The 21,251-nt window shown below is 39.7% G+C and overlaps 1 protein-coding gene across 4 annotated transcripts in view; it reads right to left on the bottom strand.

Annotated features, from left to right (window-relative positions):
• CDIN1 (CDAN1 interacting nuclease 1) overlaps positions 1-21,251 on the bottom strand; it is a 280,885-nt gene that overhangs the window by 77,203 nt on the left and 182,431 nt on the right. For 2 of the 4 annotated variants that reach the window (XM_014780552.2, XM_087424805.1), the window contains one exon: positions 2,112-4,037. The exons of 1 other annotated variant lie outside the window; for it this stretch is intronic. In XM_014780552.2, the coding sequence (XP_014636038.1) occupies positions 3,908-4,037 (130 nt within the window). In that variant the 3' untranslated portion in view covers positions 2,112-3,907. Of the gene's footprint in view, positions 1-2,111; positions 4,038-17,291; positions 17,508-21,251 lie in introns of those variants that run through there. One more of the 4 variants, XM_087424792.1, reaches the window with a different exon arrangement.

Below are 21,251 nucleotides of genomic sequence, written 5' to 3'. Positions count from 1 at the left end.
CACAAGGGGAGCCCAAGCTATTCTGGTTATTATTTAATTCATAATTCCATCCTCCTTATTTAATCTTTGGAATCCAGGCATGTTCTTAGTAAAACATGTTCAGACCATGTTAATTATAAATAGGAAGAGTAGTTTTGGGTGGTCCAATTAGATGGTCCAAGCTTTGTCACTGTGACCCTTCCTTAATCTAAGAGTGACTTCACAGACAGGTTCAGAGAGGTGCTTCTCTATAAATGGTGACATTGCAGGCAAACTCCCATTGTTTGCCTTAATTTCCTCTCCAGTTAAGCTTGCTTTGTTCCTTACCCCTAATAGAGAATGTGCCCACTGGGCGATTTTCTCCTTCCATCCTTGTCATAAAATAGTTATACATCGAGGCAACTTGTTCTCATCAGATCACATGGAAAATGGCAGGCTACCCCCAAGAAGAACAAGCTAGGAGTGTTTCTCTACCTAAATCATACAGCCGTCTTACTATTTTAATTCATAATCAGCTGAACAACACTCAGGCTGAAAGCAGCTGTAAACCTCACATGTTCTATTGGCTCCTTTTGCTAAAACATTTGCTGATGGCATAAACCTCCTACCATATTTGACCCTGTAAAATCTTATTATCTTAGTTAAAAGTTTTATGCTCCTTCAGGTACCACACATGCCCTTGAACATTCTGGCACGAGGAGGATGCTGAGGTGTGCTTCTCCCCAAAGAGATTAGCTCAATTGCTCCCCACCAACCCCTATCCTGAAGACACATGGATTAGAATTTAGATGGGATGCATTTTGATCCTGGGATCATTTTCTAGAGAGAAAAAGAGGCAAGAAGTAGTGAGAAAGTGCAGAATACATGTGCATGTGGAAGGAAACTGGCGAAGGCTAGTGAGGGGGAAGATGACCAGGAAGAGGTGGGAAACAGCATATGAAAGTTGTAAAGATTTAATTCACTTGAAACACCAGGTCTGTAGCAAGGAGCGGGGTAAAAAGAGCAGACATCTAAGGTATCTTGGTTCCAGAGAGGAAGAGAAACAATGGGTGTAGCTCCTCAGTGAGAGGCGAGTGAATTAACTGTTCACTTGGGTGCTGGGCATTAATTAGTGCGGCCCATCAGGGGCCATTTAGCGGATTACCTCATCCAGGGCTCCAAGCAATCCATCGGCGGCTTGTATGAGTTAATGCACCCCCCCCAGACCAACAATTTATCATCTTTTCCAGCGTGGAATCAAGCCTTGCCAATAATGAGCAGGCACACACACCTATGGTTAAAAGAAAATTATTTCCCTTGGAGATCCAGCTTTCTACTTTGGACCCCTGAGCCTTCCCTTTTATACACAATTTCGGGAGTGTTTAGAAGAGTTGATATATACCTCACTATAAGGCAAAAGAAAAGAAAGGGTACTTACGATTTTTTTTGGCGGGGGGAGTAGGGATGGGGGTGGAAAGGAGTCAATGAAGTCACCTTAACTATCAGTGCTGGATCAGCTTTGCTCTGAGCTGATCCTCGCCATGCTTCAAACAGGGCCCCTTATTTGTTTGTGAGAGCAGATGCTTGGCAAGTCTATATATGCCAGAGAGAACATCATTTAGTTTTATGTTTTCCACACACTCCTGCATTCTGGGTTGGCATAATTCATTAGCACAGTTTGCAGAACGTGCCATAAAACAAGATTTGGCTTTAATGTTCATGTTCTAATGACGACAGCAATAAAAAAAGTTGTCATCCCATGTCTACTCTCCAGGGCTGATGTTTATATTGTCTAAGCTGAAAAAACACACAAGTAAACAACACATATAGATATAACACAGATATGAATTTCGAACATAAAAGAAAACGAATAAAGAGGCTTTAAGCTTCCAACTTGGGAACATTATTCCCTTCCCCCCACACCCTTCCAACTGAAAAGCAGTAGATATAATGATCACATTAGTTTTTATGTGGCAAAAAGCTTATTTTTGAATAACTTGTGACCTTATCACAGTATGTACAGTTTACTGCTGGTTTCTTTTCCACTTTTGAGGGCCAAATGTTAAAACCTCGTTCATAAAGAGGAGGTGGGCTCTTTGCCAGAGAACACCGATACCTTCTCAGAACACACTATGCCAGGGCACCAGGGAGAAGAAGGAATGGGAAATGCAAGCACCTCTTTTATTTTTTAATTTATTTGTACACTCTCATCATAAATTTGTTTAACGTCAAACAAACCAATCCTTGACAAGGGTTTAACAAGGTTTTCAACATCTGTGCAGATAAATGTCATTTATTCCAAAAGAAGAAAAAGCAGTTTAGAGCATGCCATCAAAACTGCTTTTAACAACAGTTTTGTTTAAAATGTGTGTGTATCAAGACAATAGCAGCAGTTTCAAATCGTTCTGTTTCACTCACAAAACCTGCATGATGAATTTTACACTGAAACAGAAGTTTGCCTGATGCCTCCTTACCACATCATCTTCTTCCTCTTTCTTTTTTGTTTAATGTAACCCACAACAGAGTTAAAATCCACACATTTGGACCTGACATGTTTATGTCCTTCAAAAGGAAAGGCAGCAGGCAGACTTTTGCAAACTTTCTTAGGTACAAAATGAACTGAAGTACTAATGGCATATCTAGTCTTTTGAAAGAACCAAGTAATGTATATAACCTAAATATGTTTGTAAAACTTGTATTTTTATTGATATTTCCAAACTCGCTTATTCAACATGATAAAAGTTATTATGTTTTGTCAACACGGGGGGCAAATATTTTACTCAATACATTTTGGGTATACATTAATCTTGAACTTCCAAAAAGACAGACATAATGAATTTATTGATGTTTTGCTTTAGATTGAAATTTTATTTGCAACATAAAAGTGAATAAATTAAAGTGAACAAATACAAAATCTCCTTTATTTTGCTTATTTGAAAATCATCCTAGGTTTATTTCAGGTACACTTAATTCATTCAAAGCTGAACACTTCCTATGCCTAAATTATTTGAGTGTTATGTAATTACGTGGTATAAAATGCAGATTCAAAGCAGTGTACAGAATGTGCTTTTAACAAATTTTCTCCTAAAAATACTGACTACCATACATACTGACAACTAGCCATGTTTAGAGATAAACTCTCATCAATGCTGGCACCGAGCTTCAATTGTCCCCCTTCAGCCCCCAGTCTGAAGAAAAAGTGTGGTTTCCAGACACACTGTAACTAATACTTTTAAATGAGATAAGTGGAAAATGTTTGGTGTTCAAATAAGTATTATAAAAAGAGGAAATTCTCATCAAGTATATTTTTTCAGCTTGGCTCAATGCCATATTAGTCAGGAAGCCGTAAAGACTGGACAAAACAAGCACGCAGCACAGGCCACCATCAGGGTCTACTTGGAGCCCCGCAGGTGAGAGAGAAAATTTAGTTTCAGCCTTTACGTCTTCAGCTTTGCTAGGATTGTGCTAGATTATTCCATGACGGTAATGCAACCCTGGGTATCTGTGAGTCCACATGAAGAGAAAGGAGGAGGGAGAGAGAATGAATGGAGGCTTAGAGACAAAATAAGAGGGTGATTCGGTAACTGGGAGGAGAATTGAAAAATCACACCTTTCAGTCTCCACATTTTTTCTTTTGTTCAGTATACAAGGAGAAACCATCCGGAAGGAAGAAAGATTATGGATATCTATAAACTAACTGTTTGACAGAGACAGAAATGCTGATAATGAGTGGGTTGTGTCTGTAGTTCTTGGCTGTTCACATCAGCAAGGGATGAAGGAAAACAGAAACTCTTGATATGTTTGTCTAAAGAGGCAGTGGTGTGAGCCCAGGCTGCCAGAGTTCAGCTGAAGTTCAGGGCAGATGTTGCCAGGAGTTTACACTGCAGGAAAGTAAAATTGCTTCCGGATTCACCTTTTCCTCCCAGCTTCTCTTCTAGGATCATCAGGGTCAAGCTACGCTATGGCACAAGGTGACAATGTCCGTGGGGAAACAGGCTTTGAGCAGGATGCCCCTCTCCCGGTTACAGTCCAGCTCCTGGATAAATCCGTACCAATAGATGACTAAGCCCGGCCCAAATCTGCAAAAACACGAGCAAATAACATACACATACAGCATCAATATAGTTCCAGAAAAAGGTAATCTTTGAAGCACTGATAAGATGATTAAATGACTTTATTGCACAAAGTTTTTGGTTCGGTTGCTATGATAATGACTGAAAGTAGCTGAACTTACAGCAAAGAGTTTTTTTTGGTGAGGAAGATTCACTCTGAGCTAACATCTGTGCTGATCTTCCTCTATTTTGTATGTGGGTCACTGCCACAGCATGGCTTGATGAATGGTGCAGGTCTGTGCCCAGGATCCAAACCTGTGAACCTGGGCTGCCTAAGTGGAGCTTGCCACACTTAACCACTATGCCACCGGGCTGGCCCCTCAAAAAGCTTATTCAATACAAGTGTTGCCATGTTGGACAGAATTGTTACCTTTCTTTCAAGGAACCTGAAGTATTTCAGATTCACGCACTACCCTAATTACCTCTCACAGCAGGTGTTAGGAGCTCAGGCCAATGTGACAACTTAGCTGATGAAGGATAAAACCAGAATTGAAACAGTGATGAGCTGGGGAGTGTAGGCTTGGAATTTCAGTATCTTAACATTTAGAGGTATTCTTTTAAAAATTAAAGTTACCTATTTTCAACTAAGGAAAAAGACAAGAATGTTTGAAAAATAATTTTAACAATGGAACAGCTCAGGGTCCTCTTCTGGCTATCATGCTCCATTCACATATCAACAGGGCCAGAAGTCCCTTCTCTCATCCATTCTTTCTAATTTTTTAAAAAAAAAAATCCAGATGACAACTAGGATCCCTCAAAGAGAGCTTCTCCCCGACCCTTTACTCTCTGCACTACAACTTCTCTCTGTGCAAGCACAGCACGAAATTTGGTCACAGGTTCTTATCATGAAAATGAGAAATAATGTCACACAGACTTGTGAAAACGTATAGACAGATGCAGGCTTCAATTTAAACTCAATATTTCTGAATTGTGCCTCCGCAAATCTCCAGTTTGGTTAGCAGCAGACTCAGGAAGTAGTCCTAGAGACGACTTCACCCGTCAGGAAGTTGAGACCTCGAGGCTGGGTTCATAAAGATGTAATCACTATCAATCACCGTGCACACAGAGATGTTTTGCACATCAGTTTCACGTTTTTCCTACCGAGAGTACTTAATTAAAGGGCGGCGCTACTTTTGGTGTCATGTTGCAGGAATTTTACAGTGAAATCATAAATTACGAATGTTGGGTGAGTAAAAGGATGTCTAAAAACAGAACTGCTTTCTGTATTCTGACATTACAGCAGGCTGAACCTCGCTGGGCCAAAAAACTTCTTCCTTCCATGATTTATTGTATGCTGTAGTGTACTTGCCAAAACTAACAGTACAGGATGGGCTGCGAGATATTGTATGCACAGGAACAAGTTCAACTAGATGTCATGGAATGGTTTATTTGGGGAGTCACATCAGTAGGGTAGCCAGGTTGTATGCAAGATTAATTAAAACTTTTGGCACCCCCTCCACATAGGGACAGAACCATGACACGGCAAGTCATCAGCTGAACTTGTTGTAGGCGGCGCAGGAGCTGTATGTGAGATGCCTCGGAGCCCAGGCCCTGTGACATTTACCTGAATTCAGGGCTGACTGCAAATGCTCTCTTCTTCCTCGATATCTCTGAGGAAGAGTTCCCTTTGCAGTCAGAAGGGTCAGAGACCTGTGGTACAGGACGTGTGGGGCCCCAGCGCTTAAATGCACGCAAAGTGAAGCTCACACCTGGGCAAGATCTTGCTTCCATTTAACTGAGGGTTTCTTAGTAACTTTTATTTACAATGGTCTGCAACTCAACATACACCACTTGGTAACTTTATTTTACAAATAGCTCTGTAATTAGTATTGAATGATCTCAGATTTCTCAAAACAAATCTGGCTAGAGTAGGAAGACCTGCAATTTTGAGGAGCATGTCTGAGAAGCCTCAAACCTTCCCATCAGTGAAGCAGCCCTGAGTCACCCTCGACAGACCTCACGTTCAACTCAACACATTCCTCCATTTTATTACGCAGCCATTCTGGAGGGCATGATGTTCTTTAGAAAGGCACTAATATTTTTACAAACGAAGGAAAAAAAATAAGATCTAACCAGTCATGGAAAAGAACAAAAGAATATATGGGGGTCATAAACAACAAGCCCAGTGTTTTAAAGATTTAATAAAACAAAACACACATCACCAGCGCTGAGAGAGCAAGAGCAGCCTGCTCTTTCCCTGAACAGCTAAATCATAAGCCAAAGGACACGAATCATGGCAGCTCTTTACGAAAATGGCATTTTCTAGGCAGAACAGCCAGGCCGGGGAACACCTCAACGCCCAAGAAAATGGACTTGTTTCACTTGTGAGGCAACAGATGAAATCAGCAACTGGAAAAGGTTTTGTAAGATTGTGAATCTGAACATCTCATGTAGGGGTTCATGACCAGGGCTCCCCAAAGGCAGCAACACGATCTATGAACTATTTTCAGTATATGCGAGAAGTGACTCCAAATAGGGCTCTACCACCTAAGTCTTTGTTTCTTAGCCTTTGGATGTAATTATATTAACTTAGGTATACTAGCTCTCTCATGTGGCTCAAAAGCTCTGATTGACAATATGTGCTTTATTAATTAAAGACAAGGAAACACAACTTTCCTTTGTAAATGGAGATTGGTAGAGAGAGGCTTTCAAATTATGTGGTTTTTGAATGACAAAAATAATAGGGACTTTAGAGGGTGACAAGTTTGGAAATTTAATAGGAGAACAAGATCTGGCCCTATTCCTGATACCTACTTGAGTGCATTTCTGAGCTTTCTCCAATGGCTCAGGATCCAGAGTTTACCAGATGCGGGCAAGATAACCTTTCAGCACCTTATCTGTTTATGAAGAGGCTGACCACATTAAGAAACTTTACATAATCAATTTCTTGGGTATCAAAACTAACAGAAGGGAAGTTTTGGTTGATAATTCGAAAAACCAAGTAATCCAACTCCAGCCTTTCCTTCTGAAAAGGTGTAAAACAGGGAGAAAACAGGACCTAGGAAATGTTTATGTAGGTCAAGTACACGGTTGTGGGTTGAGCGATTTCACCTTTTTGATGCCTCTTCCCATTTATTGTGGCACTACTGGACAAGAATGAGATCATTGGGAAGGCAAACATAACCTTTGTGACCAATAAAAATCAAAGCGACTGTTAACAGCGTTTGAAAGAAAACACAGTCCCTGGGTCCGAGAGAATGTGCAAAGCAGAAGGTTGGTCTGTTGCTGGGACTGCAGCCCTCCCGACCAGCCGGAGCCCCTCAGTAATGGGATGTATATGGAGATCTGAATTGATTCTGTAAACACATTTCAAGGTTGACTATAATTTTAAGGTTACTATACTCATGGTCAAGTAATAAGATCAAAGACTCCAAATGGATTTTTAAAAACTCCTGTGGAGCACAGACTGGAATGTGAGTGACTTTTGAACAAGTAATTTTGTTTGCAAATAAAATACTACCAAATTAGCAAAAATAACAAATACCTCTTGAAAAAATGGGAGGTGAAAGTCAAGAGCCATGACAGATCTGGAGGATATGAAAGACGAGCTCCTCATAAATAACAACAACCTTTAAAATGTGTTTGAAATGTGTTTCTCTGGTTCCTGCTATTTTAGAGTATTTAGAGAAATTAAATAGGAGACTGTGGAATGAAAGCTGGGTATCCTTTTGTGGTTTTTGTGTGTATCTGCCTCTCAGGGATTCTCTCTCTGTTTCACCATTTGTCTCTTTGCTATACTGTGACCCTCTTGAGGGCAAAGACCACGTTTTATTTATATTCATGTCCTCCAGGCCCAGCACAGTGCCTGGTACATGACAGATACTCTCAAGGACAAGATGGAGAACACAGAATTAGTAATAATAGGATCAGACAGCTTTGTTCTGGGTACCAAATCAGTGGCAGTCTAGAGCTAGGCATGCTGGCAGGACTCGGCCATTGCCATGGCTCGACATTTTTATCGGTGATCAGGATGGGCACTCTAATGGTATACTTACAGATCATAGTGCTAGTAATAATAACAGTTACAACAATATTAATTTCAACACTTTCATAGCACTTACTATGTGCTAGACACTGTTCTACGCACTTTACACACATTGACCCATTTAGTTCTCAGGTCAACTCCATGAGGTAGGTACACTTATTGTCCCCATTCTACAAATGAGGAAACCGAGGCACAGAGCTATTAAGTATCTTACCAAAGGTCTCATAGCTAAAAAGCAGAGCAACCTGTTTTGGAACTTGGGCAGTCTGGCCGTAGGCATCTGTGACTGTCTCACTACAGTGCAGTGATCAGTCTACTAAGCTGGGTGACACAGTATCAGACTTGAACCAGAAAGAGGGAGGAATGCCCTCTGCACTGGTTAGACTAAGCCTAGAGTGTTTGGGAGGGTTCTGGTGTCATATTTTACAGGGAATATCTCTAGTCTGGAACTGATCCAGAGGAGAACTCTAGGATATTTGAGGAACTGTTAGAGTAACAAAGTATGTGTGATCTAGAAATGAGCACTGACGGTAGTAATATGCTCATTCATCATCTTCTGATTTTTAGGGTACTCTTGGGAGAAGGGATTAGAGTCATGCTGTAGCTCTTAAGCACATAGTTAGGGAATGTTTGAAAGTAACCAAGAATCAGGTTTTGATTCAACATAAGTAACAACTACTGAGTAAGAGCTTGGAAGTGGATCTTTCCTCAGTCAAACCTTCGGATGAGACCACAGACCCTGGGCCAATACCTTGAATGCAGTCTGTGAGAAATGGTGAAAAAGAGGACCCAGCAAAGCTATGCTCATGTTCCTGCCCACAGAAAAAGTGAGACAACAAATATGTGTTATTTTAAGTCATTTAGTTTTGGGGTAATATATATATATACACACACACATGCACTACAGACTTAAGTAATCAAATACCATTTTCACATATGCAGTATGGAGAGTCTTGTTGGCTACAGATTGGTTTTTTTCAGCTACACTTTTACCCAGAATTAATAGCAGAAGGGGTTACTGAATGAGATTATCAATAAGTAGCAACTCTTCTACTTATTGATAATCAATAAGTTACAAGGCAAATTACAAGACTAATCTCAGATATGAAGCAACTCTGCGCTTCTACACGAACAGAGCTTCCTGGCTCCTAACTTAGACTATACACCAATGTCCCTCCCTGCTGTATATTTAGGACACTGGGGTTACCCAAAGAGGTATGGAAATCATATATAAAATGAAGAATTATGCATGTTTTCTCCAGTTCTGCAGTTTTGGTATTAAACTTGGTTATTGGGCTTCTGAAGCTGCAAATGTCAAGGAGGTGGAGATACGGTGTGAGAACACTGCCAGTGGAAGTGAGTGACTGCTGACAGCTAGGGAAGAGACATTTAAAAAAACCCCAGTTGTGGTAATCCAAGGCTGTTTGGAGATGGGGCAAATAGATTTTGTCAGTGTCTACAGGTGCTTAGGACAGTCCAGGAAAAATGGATGCTGGCTACATTTTGTTCAGTTAAAAATGGCAGTGCAATCTGTAAGATATTTTTAAGAAACTGTCACCAAGAATGTTTTAAAAATGGTACTCCAGTGAGTAAATTCTTTGTTTTCCAGAAAAGTTTAGCTATCCTCAGATAGTCTGTGAGGTTGTCAGATTATGAATGCTGGACAGAAATGGTATAAGTGATAAATCATGTCTTTCAGCCCAAGGTTTCCTATAACTCTGAGAAACTCAGAGGCACAGCCAGAAAATTTGGGCTCCCAAATTCAGGAAAGACTTGCTTATTCTTTCGAAACTATAAACCCCCTTCCTTGGCACACCTGTACACTATCCTATAATGCAGGAATTACTTGGATGGCATTTTTAGTTATGGAGAAAAGATATTAATTTTCTATTGTTAGACTTTTCCTTGAGGCATCTTCTTCAGAGAGAGCTGAAATAAAAGGCAGATGCAGGTACTTAGAGATTTCCAATCACACTGTTAGATATTTCGCTAAATTAGTCCTAGTGACCAATTCCCTGGTTGGTTTCCTGAAGCCCATTTAGCTTCTATGTCTCCACAGATTTCAGAGGACCCTTGAGAAGACATTATGTCTATAAAGATGCTGTCTAAATACATACAAAATCATTCCAATAACCAACAATAAAGGGGTAACTAACATTTACTGCACACTTCTTATGTGGCAGACAGTGTTTCAAGCACTTTCACATGTACAGACTAATTTGATATTCACAAACACCCTAAGCGGGGGGGCTATGATTATCCCCATTTTACCGACGAAAAAACTGAGGCACAAAAAGGGCCAGGCTTTGAACCCAAGCAGTCTGGCTCTACAGCTTGTGCTTGTAACCACTGCACTATATTGTGTCTCATTCTGCCTTGTATTTGCACAGCAGCTTCTAACAGTCATTCAAGTTTGAAAAACATTTACAACACTGGAAAAGAGAGACAAGCAGGGGCCTGGAAGGCAGGCGACTAATCAAATGGTCAGCATATGAGTTGGGATTCACCCATCTACCAGGAATAATTCTTCAAGTATGAAGTCAATAGTTTCGCACTAAAAAGTTTTTTATCTAGTTACTCATTTTGATTTAAGTGTCACCACATTTAGGAAGTATATGGAAAAGCAACTTATAATTTGGGTAAAAGAAATTAAAATGATTACTTGTGAGGGAGTATATTTAAAGCACTTGACAATCAGGTGGAAGTAAGCTGGGGAATGAGAATTACAGAATCACTGCATAAAGTTCTGAGAAGAGAAATGTTTCCCGCTGTGAGGGGATTCAGAAGTTATGGGGCAGAATATAAACATGAGCAAAGAGGAGTAAATCCAGAACACCGCCACAGTCTGTTCATATAACTGGAAATAAACAGCTGGAAGAAGTTATGAGGAAAACTGAGGGAAGCAACAGGTCTAAGTGAGTGTGTCAGGTGGAGATTTATTTCCCCAGAAAAGAAGGTTCAGACTTGCTAAACAGGGTTGAGACAGTGAACCCCAAAGGCCTATTTTTGCTCCTCAAATACCTCTAGCATAGAGATGTATCTTATATTTGTGGCATTAACTTGGCTTCTCTATGTTTTCACCTCTATGAGAAATTTACTACATATTTAAAAAAAATCAGTATGTTTTTGTACCTCTTTTAGGAATATATATGAAGGTGAATGGTGCTGGGATTCATATACTATTACACAATTTGCCTCTCGACATAGAATAAGGGAAAACTCATGAAACTGATCTAATACCTCTCTTCTCAATGAGCTGAATTACCATGATTACATAAAAAAGGATTCTCAGTGCACTAGGGTTCTACAAAATAAATCTGGATCAAGTCAATAAAACAAACAATTTTCAGTTGAAGAATGACAAGATGACTGTGGAATGATTTGATGATTTTAGTCAAGTTTCTTGTTCATGGGGGTCTTCATCAAATAGTAAAAACAAAACCTAGTTGTATTGATTCAAATCTTTGTTCCCAACCCAAATCTTTTATTTCAATTCATAACTAAATAGAAAACTCCTTCTCCAAAAAAAGAATAGCAGAGAATCATTATATATATATATATATATATATATATATATATGATTTCCTTTCTTTCTCATTTTGAGTTGCTGTGTGGGGTCTGGGATATCTTCTGAGGATGTGTGCAGACATGTGGCTGTTGGAAGTCAATTGTTTCACCATCAAAAAGACTTGCATGTGGTTTTTATGAAGAATGCATTCTCAAACATACAGTTCAGGACGAAGGAGAAATATAAAACATCTTGTAATTGTTTTAAAATAAACTCTTACACTGTTTATTTAGTTTTAATCTGCGTGTAGTAGATTGGTTATGCACTTGTTAATCACTGTTGCATGTATCTCCAGACAGAGTTGTAAATAACTTTTCAGTCCAAGTGAAATACACTCGTACATGTTTATATGCAAAGTATGTGTATTTATGCCTGTGTGTAAATATGTGTACAATAATAATAGATTAGTGATCATGTAATATAGCATCATAAGGTTCTGGCACTACGGTCAATTTAATATACAATGCAAATAGTCTTTTTTGTAGTATCTAGAGATGAAATAAAAATATAACTTGGTTGTTTCATTTACCTTTTTTGGTTGGTAGGTCTGTGTTTGCAAATTGAAATGACTAAAGAAAGAGAACCCTAGTTATGAATATTCTCACTCAATTCATGGATCTTGGTTATTAAAAATCCACCTCTATCTCTTTGTAACATCAACTCACTGTCTATAATTTTGAAAAGAGAAAAGAAAAACTATATTATAAATACTGATTCACTTCAGGCCTTTATGCCATGTAGAAAATAAACAGAAAATACATTATTTTGAAGAAAATTTAAAATGTATATAAATACACAACCACAACCACCTGAAATTCCGTTTGGTGTTTACATAACTTGGCATTTTCATGTCTACATTAAATGGCCTGGTAAAGTGCTTAATTTCCACTTCACTTTGTCCTGTGTTGAATATACTTAGATGCTATACTTACAGTCTTTCCAGCCCATCATAAATCTCTCCTCAGAAGAGAAAAACTGAGATAGTTGGAATAGAAAACAAAGGCAGAAGCTATTTTGTCTTTAATCTGTTGTCTTTAAATCTGTTTTCTTGGAGAAACGCTTACTCCTGGCAGTGGGTCAGCCCTGCAGTGTTTACTTATTAAGAATCAACATACAAGCCTGCATATCCATCCCGTGTAGAGCACAAGTCACAAAAGAAAGGCCCCTCCTCTCCTTAAGTTGCTTACAACTCAAATTTTAATAATGTAGGAACAAATCTACTCACATTTTAAGTGTGAAATAGAAGTTATCAATTGAATACAAAAAGTGCCAAGAGGTTCACAGTAAAATAATTAGAGCAATGACATGGTATTCCAGAAGTCTTCCTAGGAAAGGTGAGTTCTCAGCTAAGTTGCATTTATTCATATAACGGCGTTTTTAATTTTCTCCATTACACGTTCATTTTTTGATGGGGAGACTGAAGAGTGGGATTGGGGTCCCGAGAGATAGAGAGGGACGGTGGGATCAGAAGCACATTGAGATGATATCCTTGTGAAAATGGAGGATGAGCTTAAGTATGATAGCCCTATTTTTTGTTTCAAACGAGGATATATGGAGTGGACAGTACAGATCTTCAAATGGAAAGGAGAAATACCAAACACAGTGAAAGAACCTGAAACCCTAAAAGGTCACAAAGCACCCAAGGTCATGTTTACTTTCAAAACTTTTAAGTACTAAGAGTGAAAGAACACTTCAGCGGGACCTTGGGTGCAAATCATATCTATCTAGCTAGAATTTATAACCCAGCCTTCTTCGTAAAGTTGGGGTAGTTTACAAAATTGGTTGTGTGAATTATTACATTTTTTCAGTTATTTCCCCAGGGAAACATGCCAAAGGCAAACCCATCATTTCAACTGATTTAGTGTTTGATGCCAGAGAATTTATAATTGATATGACAACCATAATGGATAGTGATCATCATGGTGGCAAAGCCTGGGCTGACAGTATGATAGGCCATTTTGGTGTTCGCCAGTTAGTCTACCATAGACTAGCTCTGATAAATTTTGAGGTTATTTCTGAACTCTTCATTTCCAACTTTCTGAATACCAGAAATCAGAATGTATTATGAAATAGAAAAGTTTTCCTTCTATAAATATTGCTTGTCCCAAATAGGTTTTATCATGTAGTCTTTTACTATTAGGTAGAGGGGAAATGGGGTCTCTTTTCCTTGGCTCAGTTCTCAAAAGATCACAGGGTAACCCAGAGTTCAGTCAGATGTTTATCTCAAGGCACAAAGAGATTTATGGGTTTTGGATATATAAAAGTCTGCTTAAAATAAAAAATTATCAGAATTTTCATCCTTGGCAAAGTCAAATAACTAAAGGATTAAGGCTGATACATGTTTGCCCCATAAATCTATCATTAACCAAATGTGACACAATGCTTCAGGTATGTCAGATCCCAACTTGCTCTAAGTGGGTAGTTAAAATTTTCCCCTACTCACAATAAATACTTCACGATAAGGAAAATCTCTTTGGCTAACCAACACAGTCCTCAAAAGAAATACTCTCAATTTTACAGATCCATGAAGGCAAATGCTGGACAGGAGAGAAAAAAATTAGAAGTTAGAACTGTCTAGGTCATCAGAAAAAATGGTCAGGTGAGGGAAAACAATAAAAAATTATGGTTCTTAGAAAGAAAGAAAATATGGATAATCTGGCCTTGCAGTTATCAAACAAACACTTCTGGAATGTGAGCTCCATGAGAGCAGCTTATATCTCAGTGGCATATAGGAGTCAGCCAATAAATACTGGCTGAGCGGATGTATGAATGTCCCCGCCTCAGGAGAAGCTGTGAGCACTATCATCATTTGGTAGATGGTGCTATGGTTTAAAGCCTGGTAGGAAACACAAGTACTATTCCCTGGAAGGGACGCTATTGGTGGTTGAGGCAGCGGCTGTGAGGTGGCTAGGCACCAATTGCTAAGAAAAACTAAGTACTTGGCAACACACAGGTGGTTCTCACTTCCTTTAAATACAATCAACTGAGGTAGGCTTTTGTTTACAGTAGCTTTTATCTAGAAGATAAGGTTGTAAAGACATCAATCAAAATGAAGTACTACTGTTCCTGGCCATATCTCAGCAGGTTCATCTGTTTTATTTCTTCCTCCTTTTCCAAATGGCTTAAGGTGTTTAAGATGAGCGAAGAGACATCAAATTATTAAAGTGAACTGTATTTGCATATGACACATGGATTTGCACTCATTGAACCACAAATACCGTCCCTACGGTGCCTGGATTGTTCCCAGGTTCAGAAGGAGCCTGTGTTCCTCATTGCTTTACTTTTCAGTAACAAGTAAACTCTACAAAATGATCTTTATGCCATTTTCAACAGTGCTCCTTTAAGAAAATGAGAATCTCATGGCTTCTATATGTTGGTATGAGGCTTTTAATTCACTTATACCTTGCCTTTCCCCCAAAGAGGCATGTAGAGTAAAACAGCAAAACAGAAATAGAAAATTGAGCTCAGGAGAAGAAGAATGCAAATATTCTCATTTTATTGTCAAACTGAACTTTGAAGGTCAACTGTATGGTTACAAAACTTGAAATTTAAGCCCCAAAAGAGCCTACGTGATTTTATTTTTAAAGGCATTACTTAGTTAATGCTGGATCTGTACAATGAAGCTCCGAGCCAGCGAAGTTTCCAAGGGATGGGGAAGCTGTTGAGGGAATGAAAAGGCACACTGGGCCGACTCCAGAGGACGGTCACCAACAGGGCAGTGAGGTGGGCAGAGAGGGCCTGAGTGCCACGAGCAGACAGACGCATAGGAGGGGAGTGCAACTGGCGGTCACTTGGAAATGGACCTTAATGCTAGACAAGGCTGGCAGGCGATCCTAGGCTAGATTCTGGTTGTGTTGCAGATCTGCATGGGAGAAGATATCCTATCTGTTATTGTTCAGATTTTGAGTTGCTCTTCAGTTCTGGGCTTTGTAATTCTTCTGTTTGATCCCCTACTAAATACAACTAGAGTAAGGCATTCTAGGAAATGTAACGTCCCTGCAGTTAACCCATTTCAGACTCACCTCACCTAGATTCAAAGAATACTTGATTGATTTTACTGCAGATTTATTTTCCTGGCATAGTCCTAATCTTTGGAACCGGTAGAAGATACAGATTATTTGATTATTTCTTTGAGTAAAATAATACCACTGATAATCATACTTATAATAATAAAAATAACCATAACCATAATTATAACAGCAGCTAGTACTTATGGAAAAATTACTATGTGTCAGCTACTCTTCTAAGAAGTTTGTATGCATTATCTTACTTAAAACAAAAGCCGTATGAGTAGCTAATATTAGTACTTATATTTTAATGTTCAGAAAACTACTATAAAGTTGTGCTAAACCCATCATAAAGAAGATGATGAAAACAGCATTAACACACTGAATGCTTACCATGTGCCCAGACTGTGCTACGCACTTCATATCCATTATTTCATTTAATACATGCACTGAAGTATCACTGGTGCCATCTTACAAACAGGAAGATGGAGACGTGGAGAGGCCAAGTGGCTTACTTATGCAAGGAGAAAAAGCTCACATGTGGCTGAGGTGTCAACCCGCATCCTTCACATGCAGAGTTCCCTCTCTGAACAGCTATGCTACACTGCCTCACATGCTTCAGACTTCCACAAATACTGAAACCCTTAAAACATCACTCTCAAACCCCTCCCCATCCCAGTTTCAAGGTAAGGCTCCTGTATGTCTAGTTTCAATGCAAATGCTTTACTAAAGCACTCTTCCACACTGGACAAGCCCTTTCTCTTCTATAAAATGTGGAGGCGGGACGGTATCACCTTTAATGAACCTTCCATTTTTAACTTTCTGTGTCTTAGTTCTCCACCTATAAAGCAGGTATAATAGCACTTGTATTCTAGAATTCAAGGTAGATTTGAGAATAAATAAACTTCAAAACACTTTAATTCATTGTTGCCCCATTACAAAAACTCTGTCCAGTAATGGAATGTAATAAAGAAACCTCCCCAATCCTTCTTCCCTCCCTCCCCACAACCATGAATGGGTAGATCTCTGTCCAGAGGTCTGGAAATAAACCCACTGGGACAAAGAAGACTGGTCAGTCAAGTACTAATCAAGGCAGCACAGGGAAGTACTTCACCCAGACTTACCCAGGAAGAAAACTTAAGATGAAGAACTGAGAGGTAGGAAGTGTGACTAAACTAGAGTCAAAACATTCCCTACATTTATAACTAGACTAGATGTTTCTTTGAGCCAGAAAGCAGGAAAGGTTATTTCACACAGTTGTTCCTGACTTTAAAAAAAGGTGATCAGGGTCCGGCCCGGTGGCGTAGTGGTTAAGTTCACACGCTCAGAAAACCCTGGTGATGTTAGCGATTGAAATATTATTTTAATACAGGCTCCAGTTCTTAATGACACGACACCACTATGCCTGTTCCCACATTTAGGCTCATGACAAAGGTCACATGAGAAAGAAGAGCTGCACACACAAATTTCAGGGCAGGGTCTTGAGATTTCATTGTACCATCTTAAACACATTTCCTGTTAGATCAAGAGCATTTGGAAAAGTCTCACCAACTGTAACAGTTCATCTTGGTAATAAATGGTTTTAATATTAAAAAAAAGAGAGAACATAAAATGAACAAACTTGAGCATTTTTAACTAATATTTAAAGACTCTGGAAGAAGGAAACTTCTGACTTAGGAGACAAATGATGGTTGCTGTTTGAGATTGCCCTGACAAAAAGAGCACAGAAAACTTCTGGGACATTGAGGCTGGCCTGTTAGGCAGATGGAGGATCACACACACAACGGGTCTTCAGGAAGCCCAGCGGCCAGCACCCATTTCTAAAGGTGGCCAAAGCCTCCGTCTTCTTGCGGTAATGAAGGTGTTTTGCCGGACAACTGCGGAAAAGAAATATGAGATCACGGACAGAGAAACTTTTTTTAAAGTAATAGCTGGAGGATCATGTGTGAGTGTGGAAAACTGCAGGGCTGTATTCGAAGGACAGCACTGGCTTTAGTGAACTCTGGTCCTGCTCTTCAGCTGATGATGGCAGAACACTTAAAATACTGTCACAAATTGTACAGTAATATACCTGCCCCTCCAAGAAATGCATTACTTTGACTTGACAAATGAGGAAACTGAGGCTCTCAGAGGTCAAGCGACCTGTTAAGATCACCCAGGAGCAACTGACAGCGCTTGCACGAACCCAGCTCTGCCGCTTCCTCTAAAGGTGGACTCCTGTCCACCTGCAAAGCTACCTCCCCTTTTTTCCTAACTGCAGAAAGGGAGAACAACACCTTCTGCCTTCCTGAAAAGGATGCCATGCTCCGGGGATGCAGAGATAACATGAGCACAGTCCCTGTCTTCCAGAGGCTCTTAGCAGTAAGGGAGACAGCAGGTTAAAAGGCAGTGTACAAGGAGGAGACAAATGTTGGAAGAGAACTGTGTAGAAGGCCCTGTGGTAGTCCAGAGAAGGTCAGGGAAGGCCCAGAGCAGAGGTGAGGCAACCTTCAGAGGGAGTCTGAAGTAACGTTCACTGACGGGTAAGAAAGGGAAGATGCTTCAGGTGGAGGGAGAGGCTCAAGCAGACAGAGCCATGAGAAAAAGCGGGGGGGCCCTGGGGGCAGTGCAGGAAAGGTGAGAACAAAGAAAGATTGTCAGCACGGCAGAAGACACAGCCAGAAAAGCGGGTGGGAGTGGGGCTGCTGAGGGCGGAGGGCACTCACTTTCTAAAAGACTAAGGCGCTTTGAGGACCAGGGGAGCCGCAGGAGTGGAGTCCATTCCTGCCAATCCCAGGCGGGGCGCACACGAGCCCTTCGCCCCAGGGTGATCCTCCTTCTGGAAACCCAAATACCCCAGGGTTTGTTTCTGTATGGAATCTGTGAGCTAAATATTTACTTTGTGCAGGGCCAAAGTATCTACTACAGTCACTTATTTGGGGGTAAACACATTAAAGAAAAGTATACATTAAAACAAATCTCTCCCCCTCCCCAACATTTCCACTCCATACAGAAAAAAGACTGCCATTCAAAAAACCCTGAAAACTATACTGAGGGCTCAACTTTCCGGAGTCGTTGGGACAAAGTATGTGTATATAAACAGTTACAGCCCAGCTCCACGGGGTTCCTCCAGTTTGTATTCTTTGAGAAGTCTGCGGGCACGAGGTGACCGGCTAACAGTTTCCTTAGTGAGTTACACGGCAACCTTATTTAACTTAACAGGAGTCATTAGCTAAACTTTATGAAGATAAGGACTTCCAGGAGTGAGTTCCCTTCTGGTTGTTTTTTGATTAAAAGCAAGACAAGGGAGAGCTACCTTGAACCTGTAGTTTTACTTTACAAACTCTGTGGCTCTAAGGTGGCCCCACGAAGGCCATTGGGGCTGGCGCTGCAGTTTGATTGCATAGAGTTGAAAGCAATCTGTCAGTGCGGAGAGGAGTTACGGAGGTTATTTTAAACATTTAGTTAAGCTTGTGACTGTCTTCTTTTAGAGGCATTCCTGGCTGCAGACCGCCTCATCCTGGGTGACATAAGACAAGCTATTGAATGAGGTTAGACTGAGGTCCCTGCAGTCAGAGAGCTGGTCCACCCATGTTGCCATTAGCTGATTAATAGGTGTTTATTTTTAGGGCTTGAACTAACAGGCCATGCTAAGGCCAATGCAAGATGATATCTGAAGTAATCTGTAAGTGCCTCCTGCTTGCAAAAGACCTCACTTTTTGTGCAGTTGTTGATGTAGCTGAAGTCCTTGTCAGACTAGTAAAATTTAATGCCAAAGACAGAGAAACTCCATCTCCCTCCACTATAAAAAGGGCCATTCCAAAAATAGACCCATTATCACTATTTAAAGAAACATTTGTTGAAGGGAAAGGGAAGAAAAATATGACCAATTAGTTATGGCAACTGGTTGCATCCAAACTCTCATTTAACACTAGATGTTAAATAACGAACATTCCTAATAGTAGGTCCAATGCCTGTGTAAATAATAACTAAGGTTGCTATTTATTTTATACAGCATATATCTGCATTTATTAATAGGAGATATATGCTATTATAAAATCTATCTGGATCTATGGAATTTGTTTTGATTTATGGAATTCATGATTTTAAAGGATTCATAAGGAAAACGGCCAATGAACTGGTCTCTTATTGCCAAACTCCAAGTCTAAAGCTGTGACAATTATATATTTATTTGTATTTGTTTAATGTTTATCTCCTCCACTGGACAGTATGTTGCATGAAGACAAGTATCTTGTCTACTGTACCTTTACTTGGCATTTGGCAGTGTATAGCATGTAGTTGATACTGAATAAATATTTGGTGAATAAATGAATGACAAGTAGGAAAGTTATGCAGAGTCTCTTTGCACAGCTTTTTCGCTTAGGTCTGATCTAGATCTAGAACCTAATGGCATACACATGGTGGGCTGAATAGTTTGAAAAACAGTGCTATTATTTGCTTTACTTAATCATTTGCTTTTGTTTATCTGATGAGCTTTCCTACAACCCCAAGCAGGAAAGCCACTGGTTTCGAGTGGCATAGTTAGAGGGAAGTTAAAGTTACTGCTTTTCACACTTTACATTTTTTCTCTCAGGGAGTTTGCTAGAATATTTTTACAGGAAAATGGGCCTGGGACTTTTGTCTTTCAGTTTAAATTTATCATCTTGACCTTTGTGGCATGTAATATGACAACACTGGCACTCCTTCCTTACCTTTTAGGTTAACACAAACCTACTTTTAGCCATACTTCTGAATGGTACAACTCTGGGAAAGATGTATTTAGAATTTAGGGCTGGTAAAGATTGCTGGCAATGGTCCTAATCTCCTGCCAAAGTCTGTGCTTGAGGCCGAAGAGCAAGGTGCTATTTTATTTAGACTTCATGGCAAGATACTGAAGAACTTAAGAGACTCAAGTCTAGTCTCTAAAGTTGTTGCATCCACAATTAGATCAGCTAGGCTCTTAACGGGGACACATATGGCAATTCACCACCACGATTTCCAGAGGGAAGCAACCCTTGTGCCTTCTGTCTATTTTCATGATATATCCAACACAGGTCAATCACCCAGAGCTCCTGACACATTTATAACGCCCTGTAGGCTTATTTATGGACCATGCATTGTTTTTACAGAAACAAACTACAGTTACCATATGACAGAAGAATTCTTTTATCTCACCCAAGATTATGCACTGGTTCTAGACTAGATGTCTTTGGTAGAACTAACAGTCATATTTTCACGACTCTTAACTATAATGCCTTCAAGATGATCAGATGCTGCTCTCAAGCTCTCCAGCACAAGATCAGACATTTCAAAGAAGATGGAAATAAACTTTCATGAGGAAGAAGGATATCATGTGTGGGGCATAATTTTAAGAGGAAGCTTTTTAAACTCATAGTGTGATATTCGGACTTTGTCTTAATCGAGAGATGGTTAACATAAGGGGTTTGTTCTGTTATTGAATCTCACTTAATTTGTTAGGATTAATGTCATTCATTCAACAAATATAAAATGTTTGCAATATTATAACAGCAAAATTTCTCATTTCATATCTTCATTTTGTTTAGACTCACTAACTACAAACTTTAGGGTATATATTTCCTCAATGCCTAGCTTCTTTTTTTAAAGTGCTTAGCATAATTTGA

The sequence above is a fragment of the Ceratotherium simum genome, chromosome 3 (genome assembly GCF_057802395.1).
Source record: "Ceratotherium simum simum isolate JZ-2026a chromosome 3, ASM5780239v1, whole genome shotgun sequence".
NCBI classification, from domain to species: Eukaryota; Metazoa; Chordata; class Mammalia; order Perissodactyla; family Rhinocerotidae; genus Ceratotherium; species Ceratotherium simum.
The sequence above is the reverse complement of the archived record's forward strand: the minus strand, read 5'-3'. Positions and strand labels throughout refer to the sequence as shown.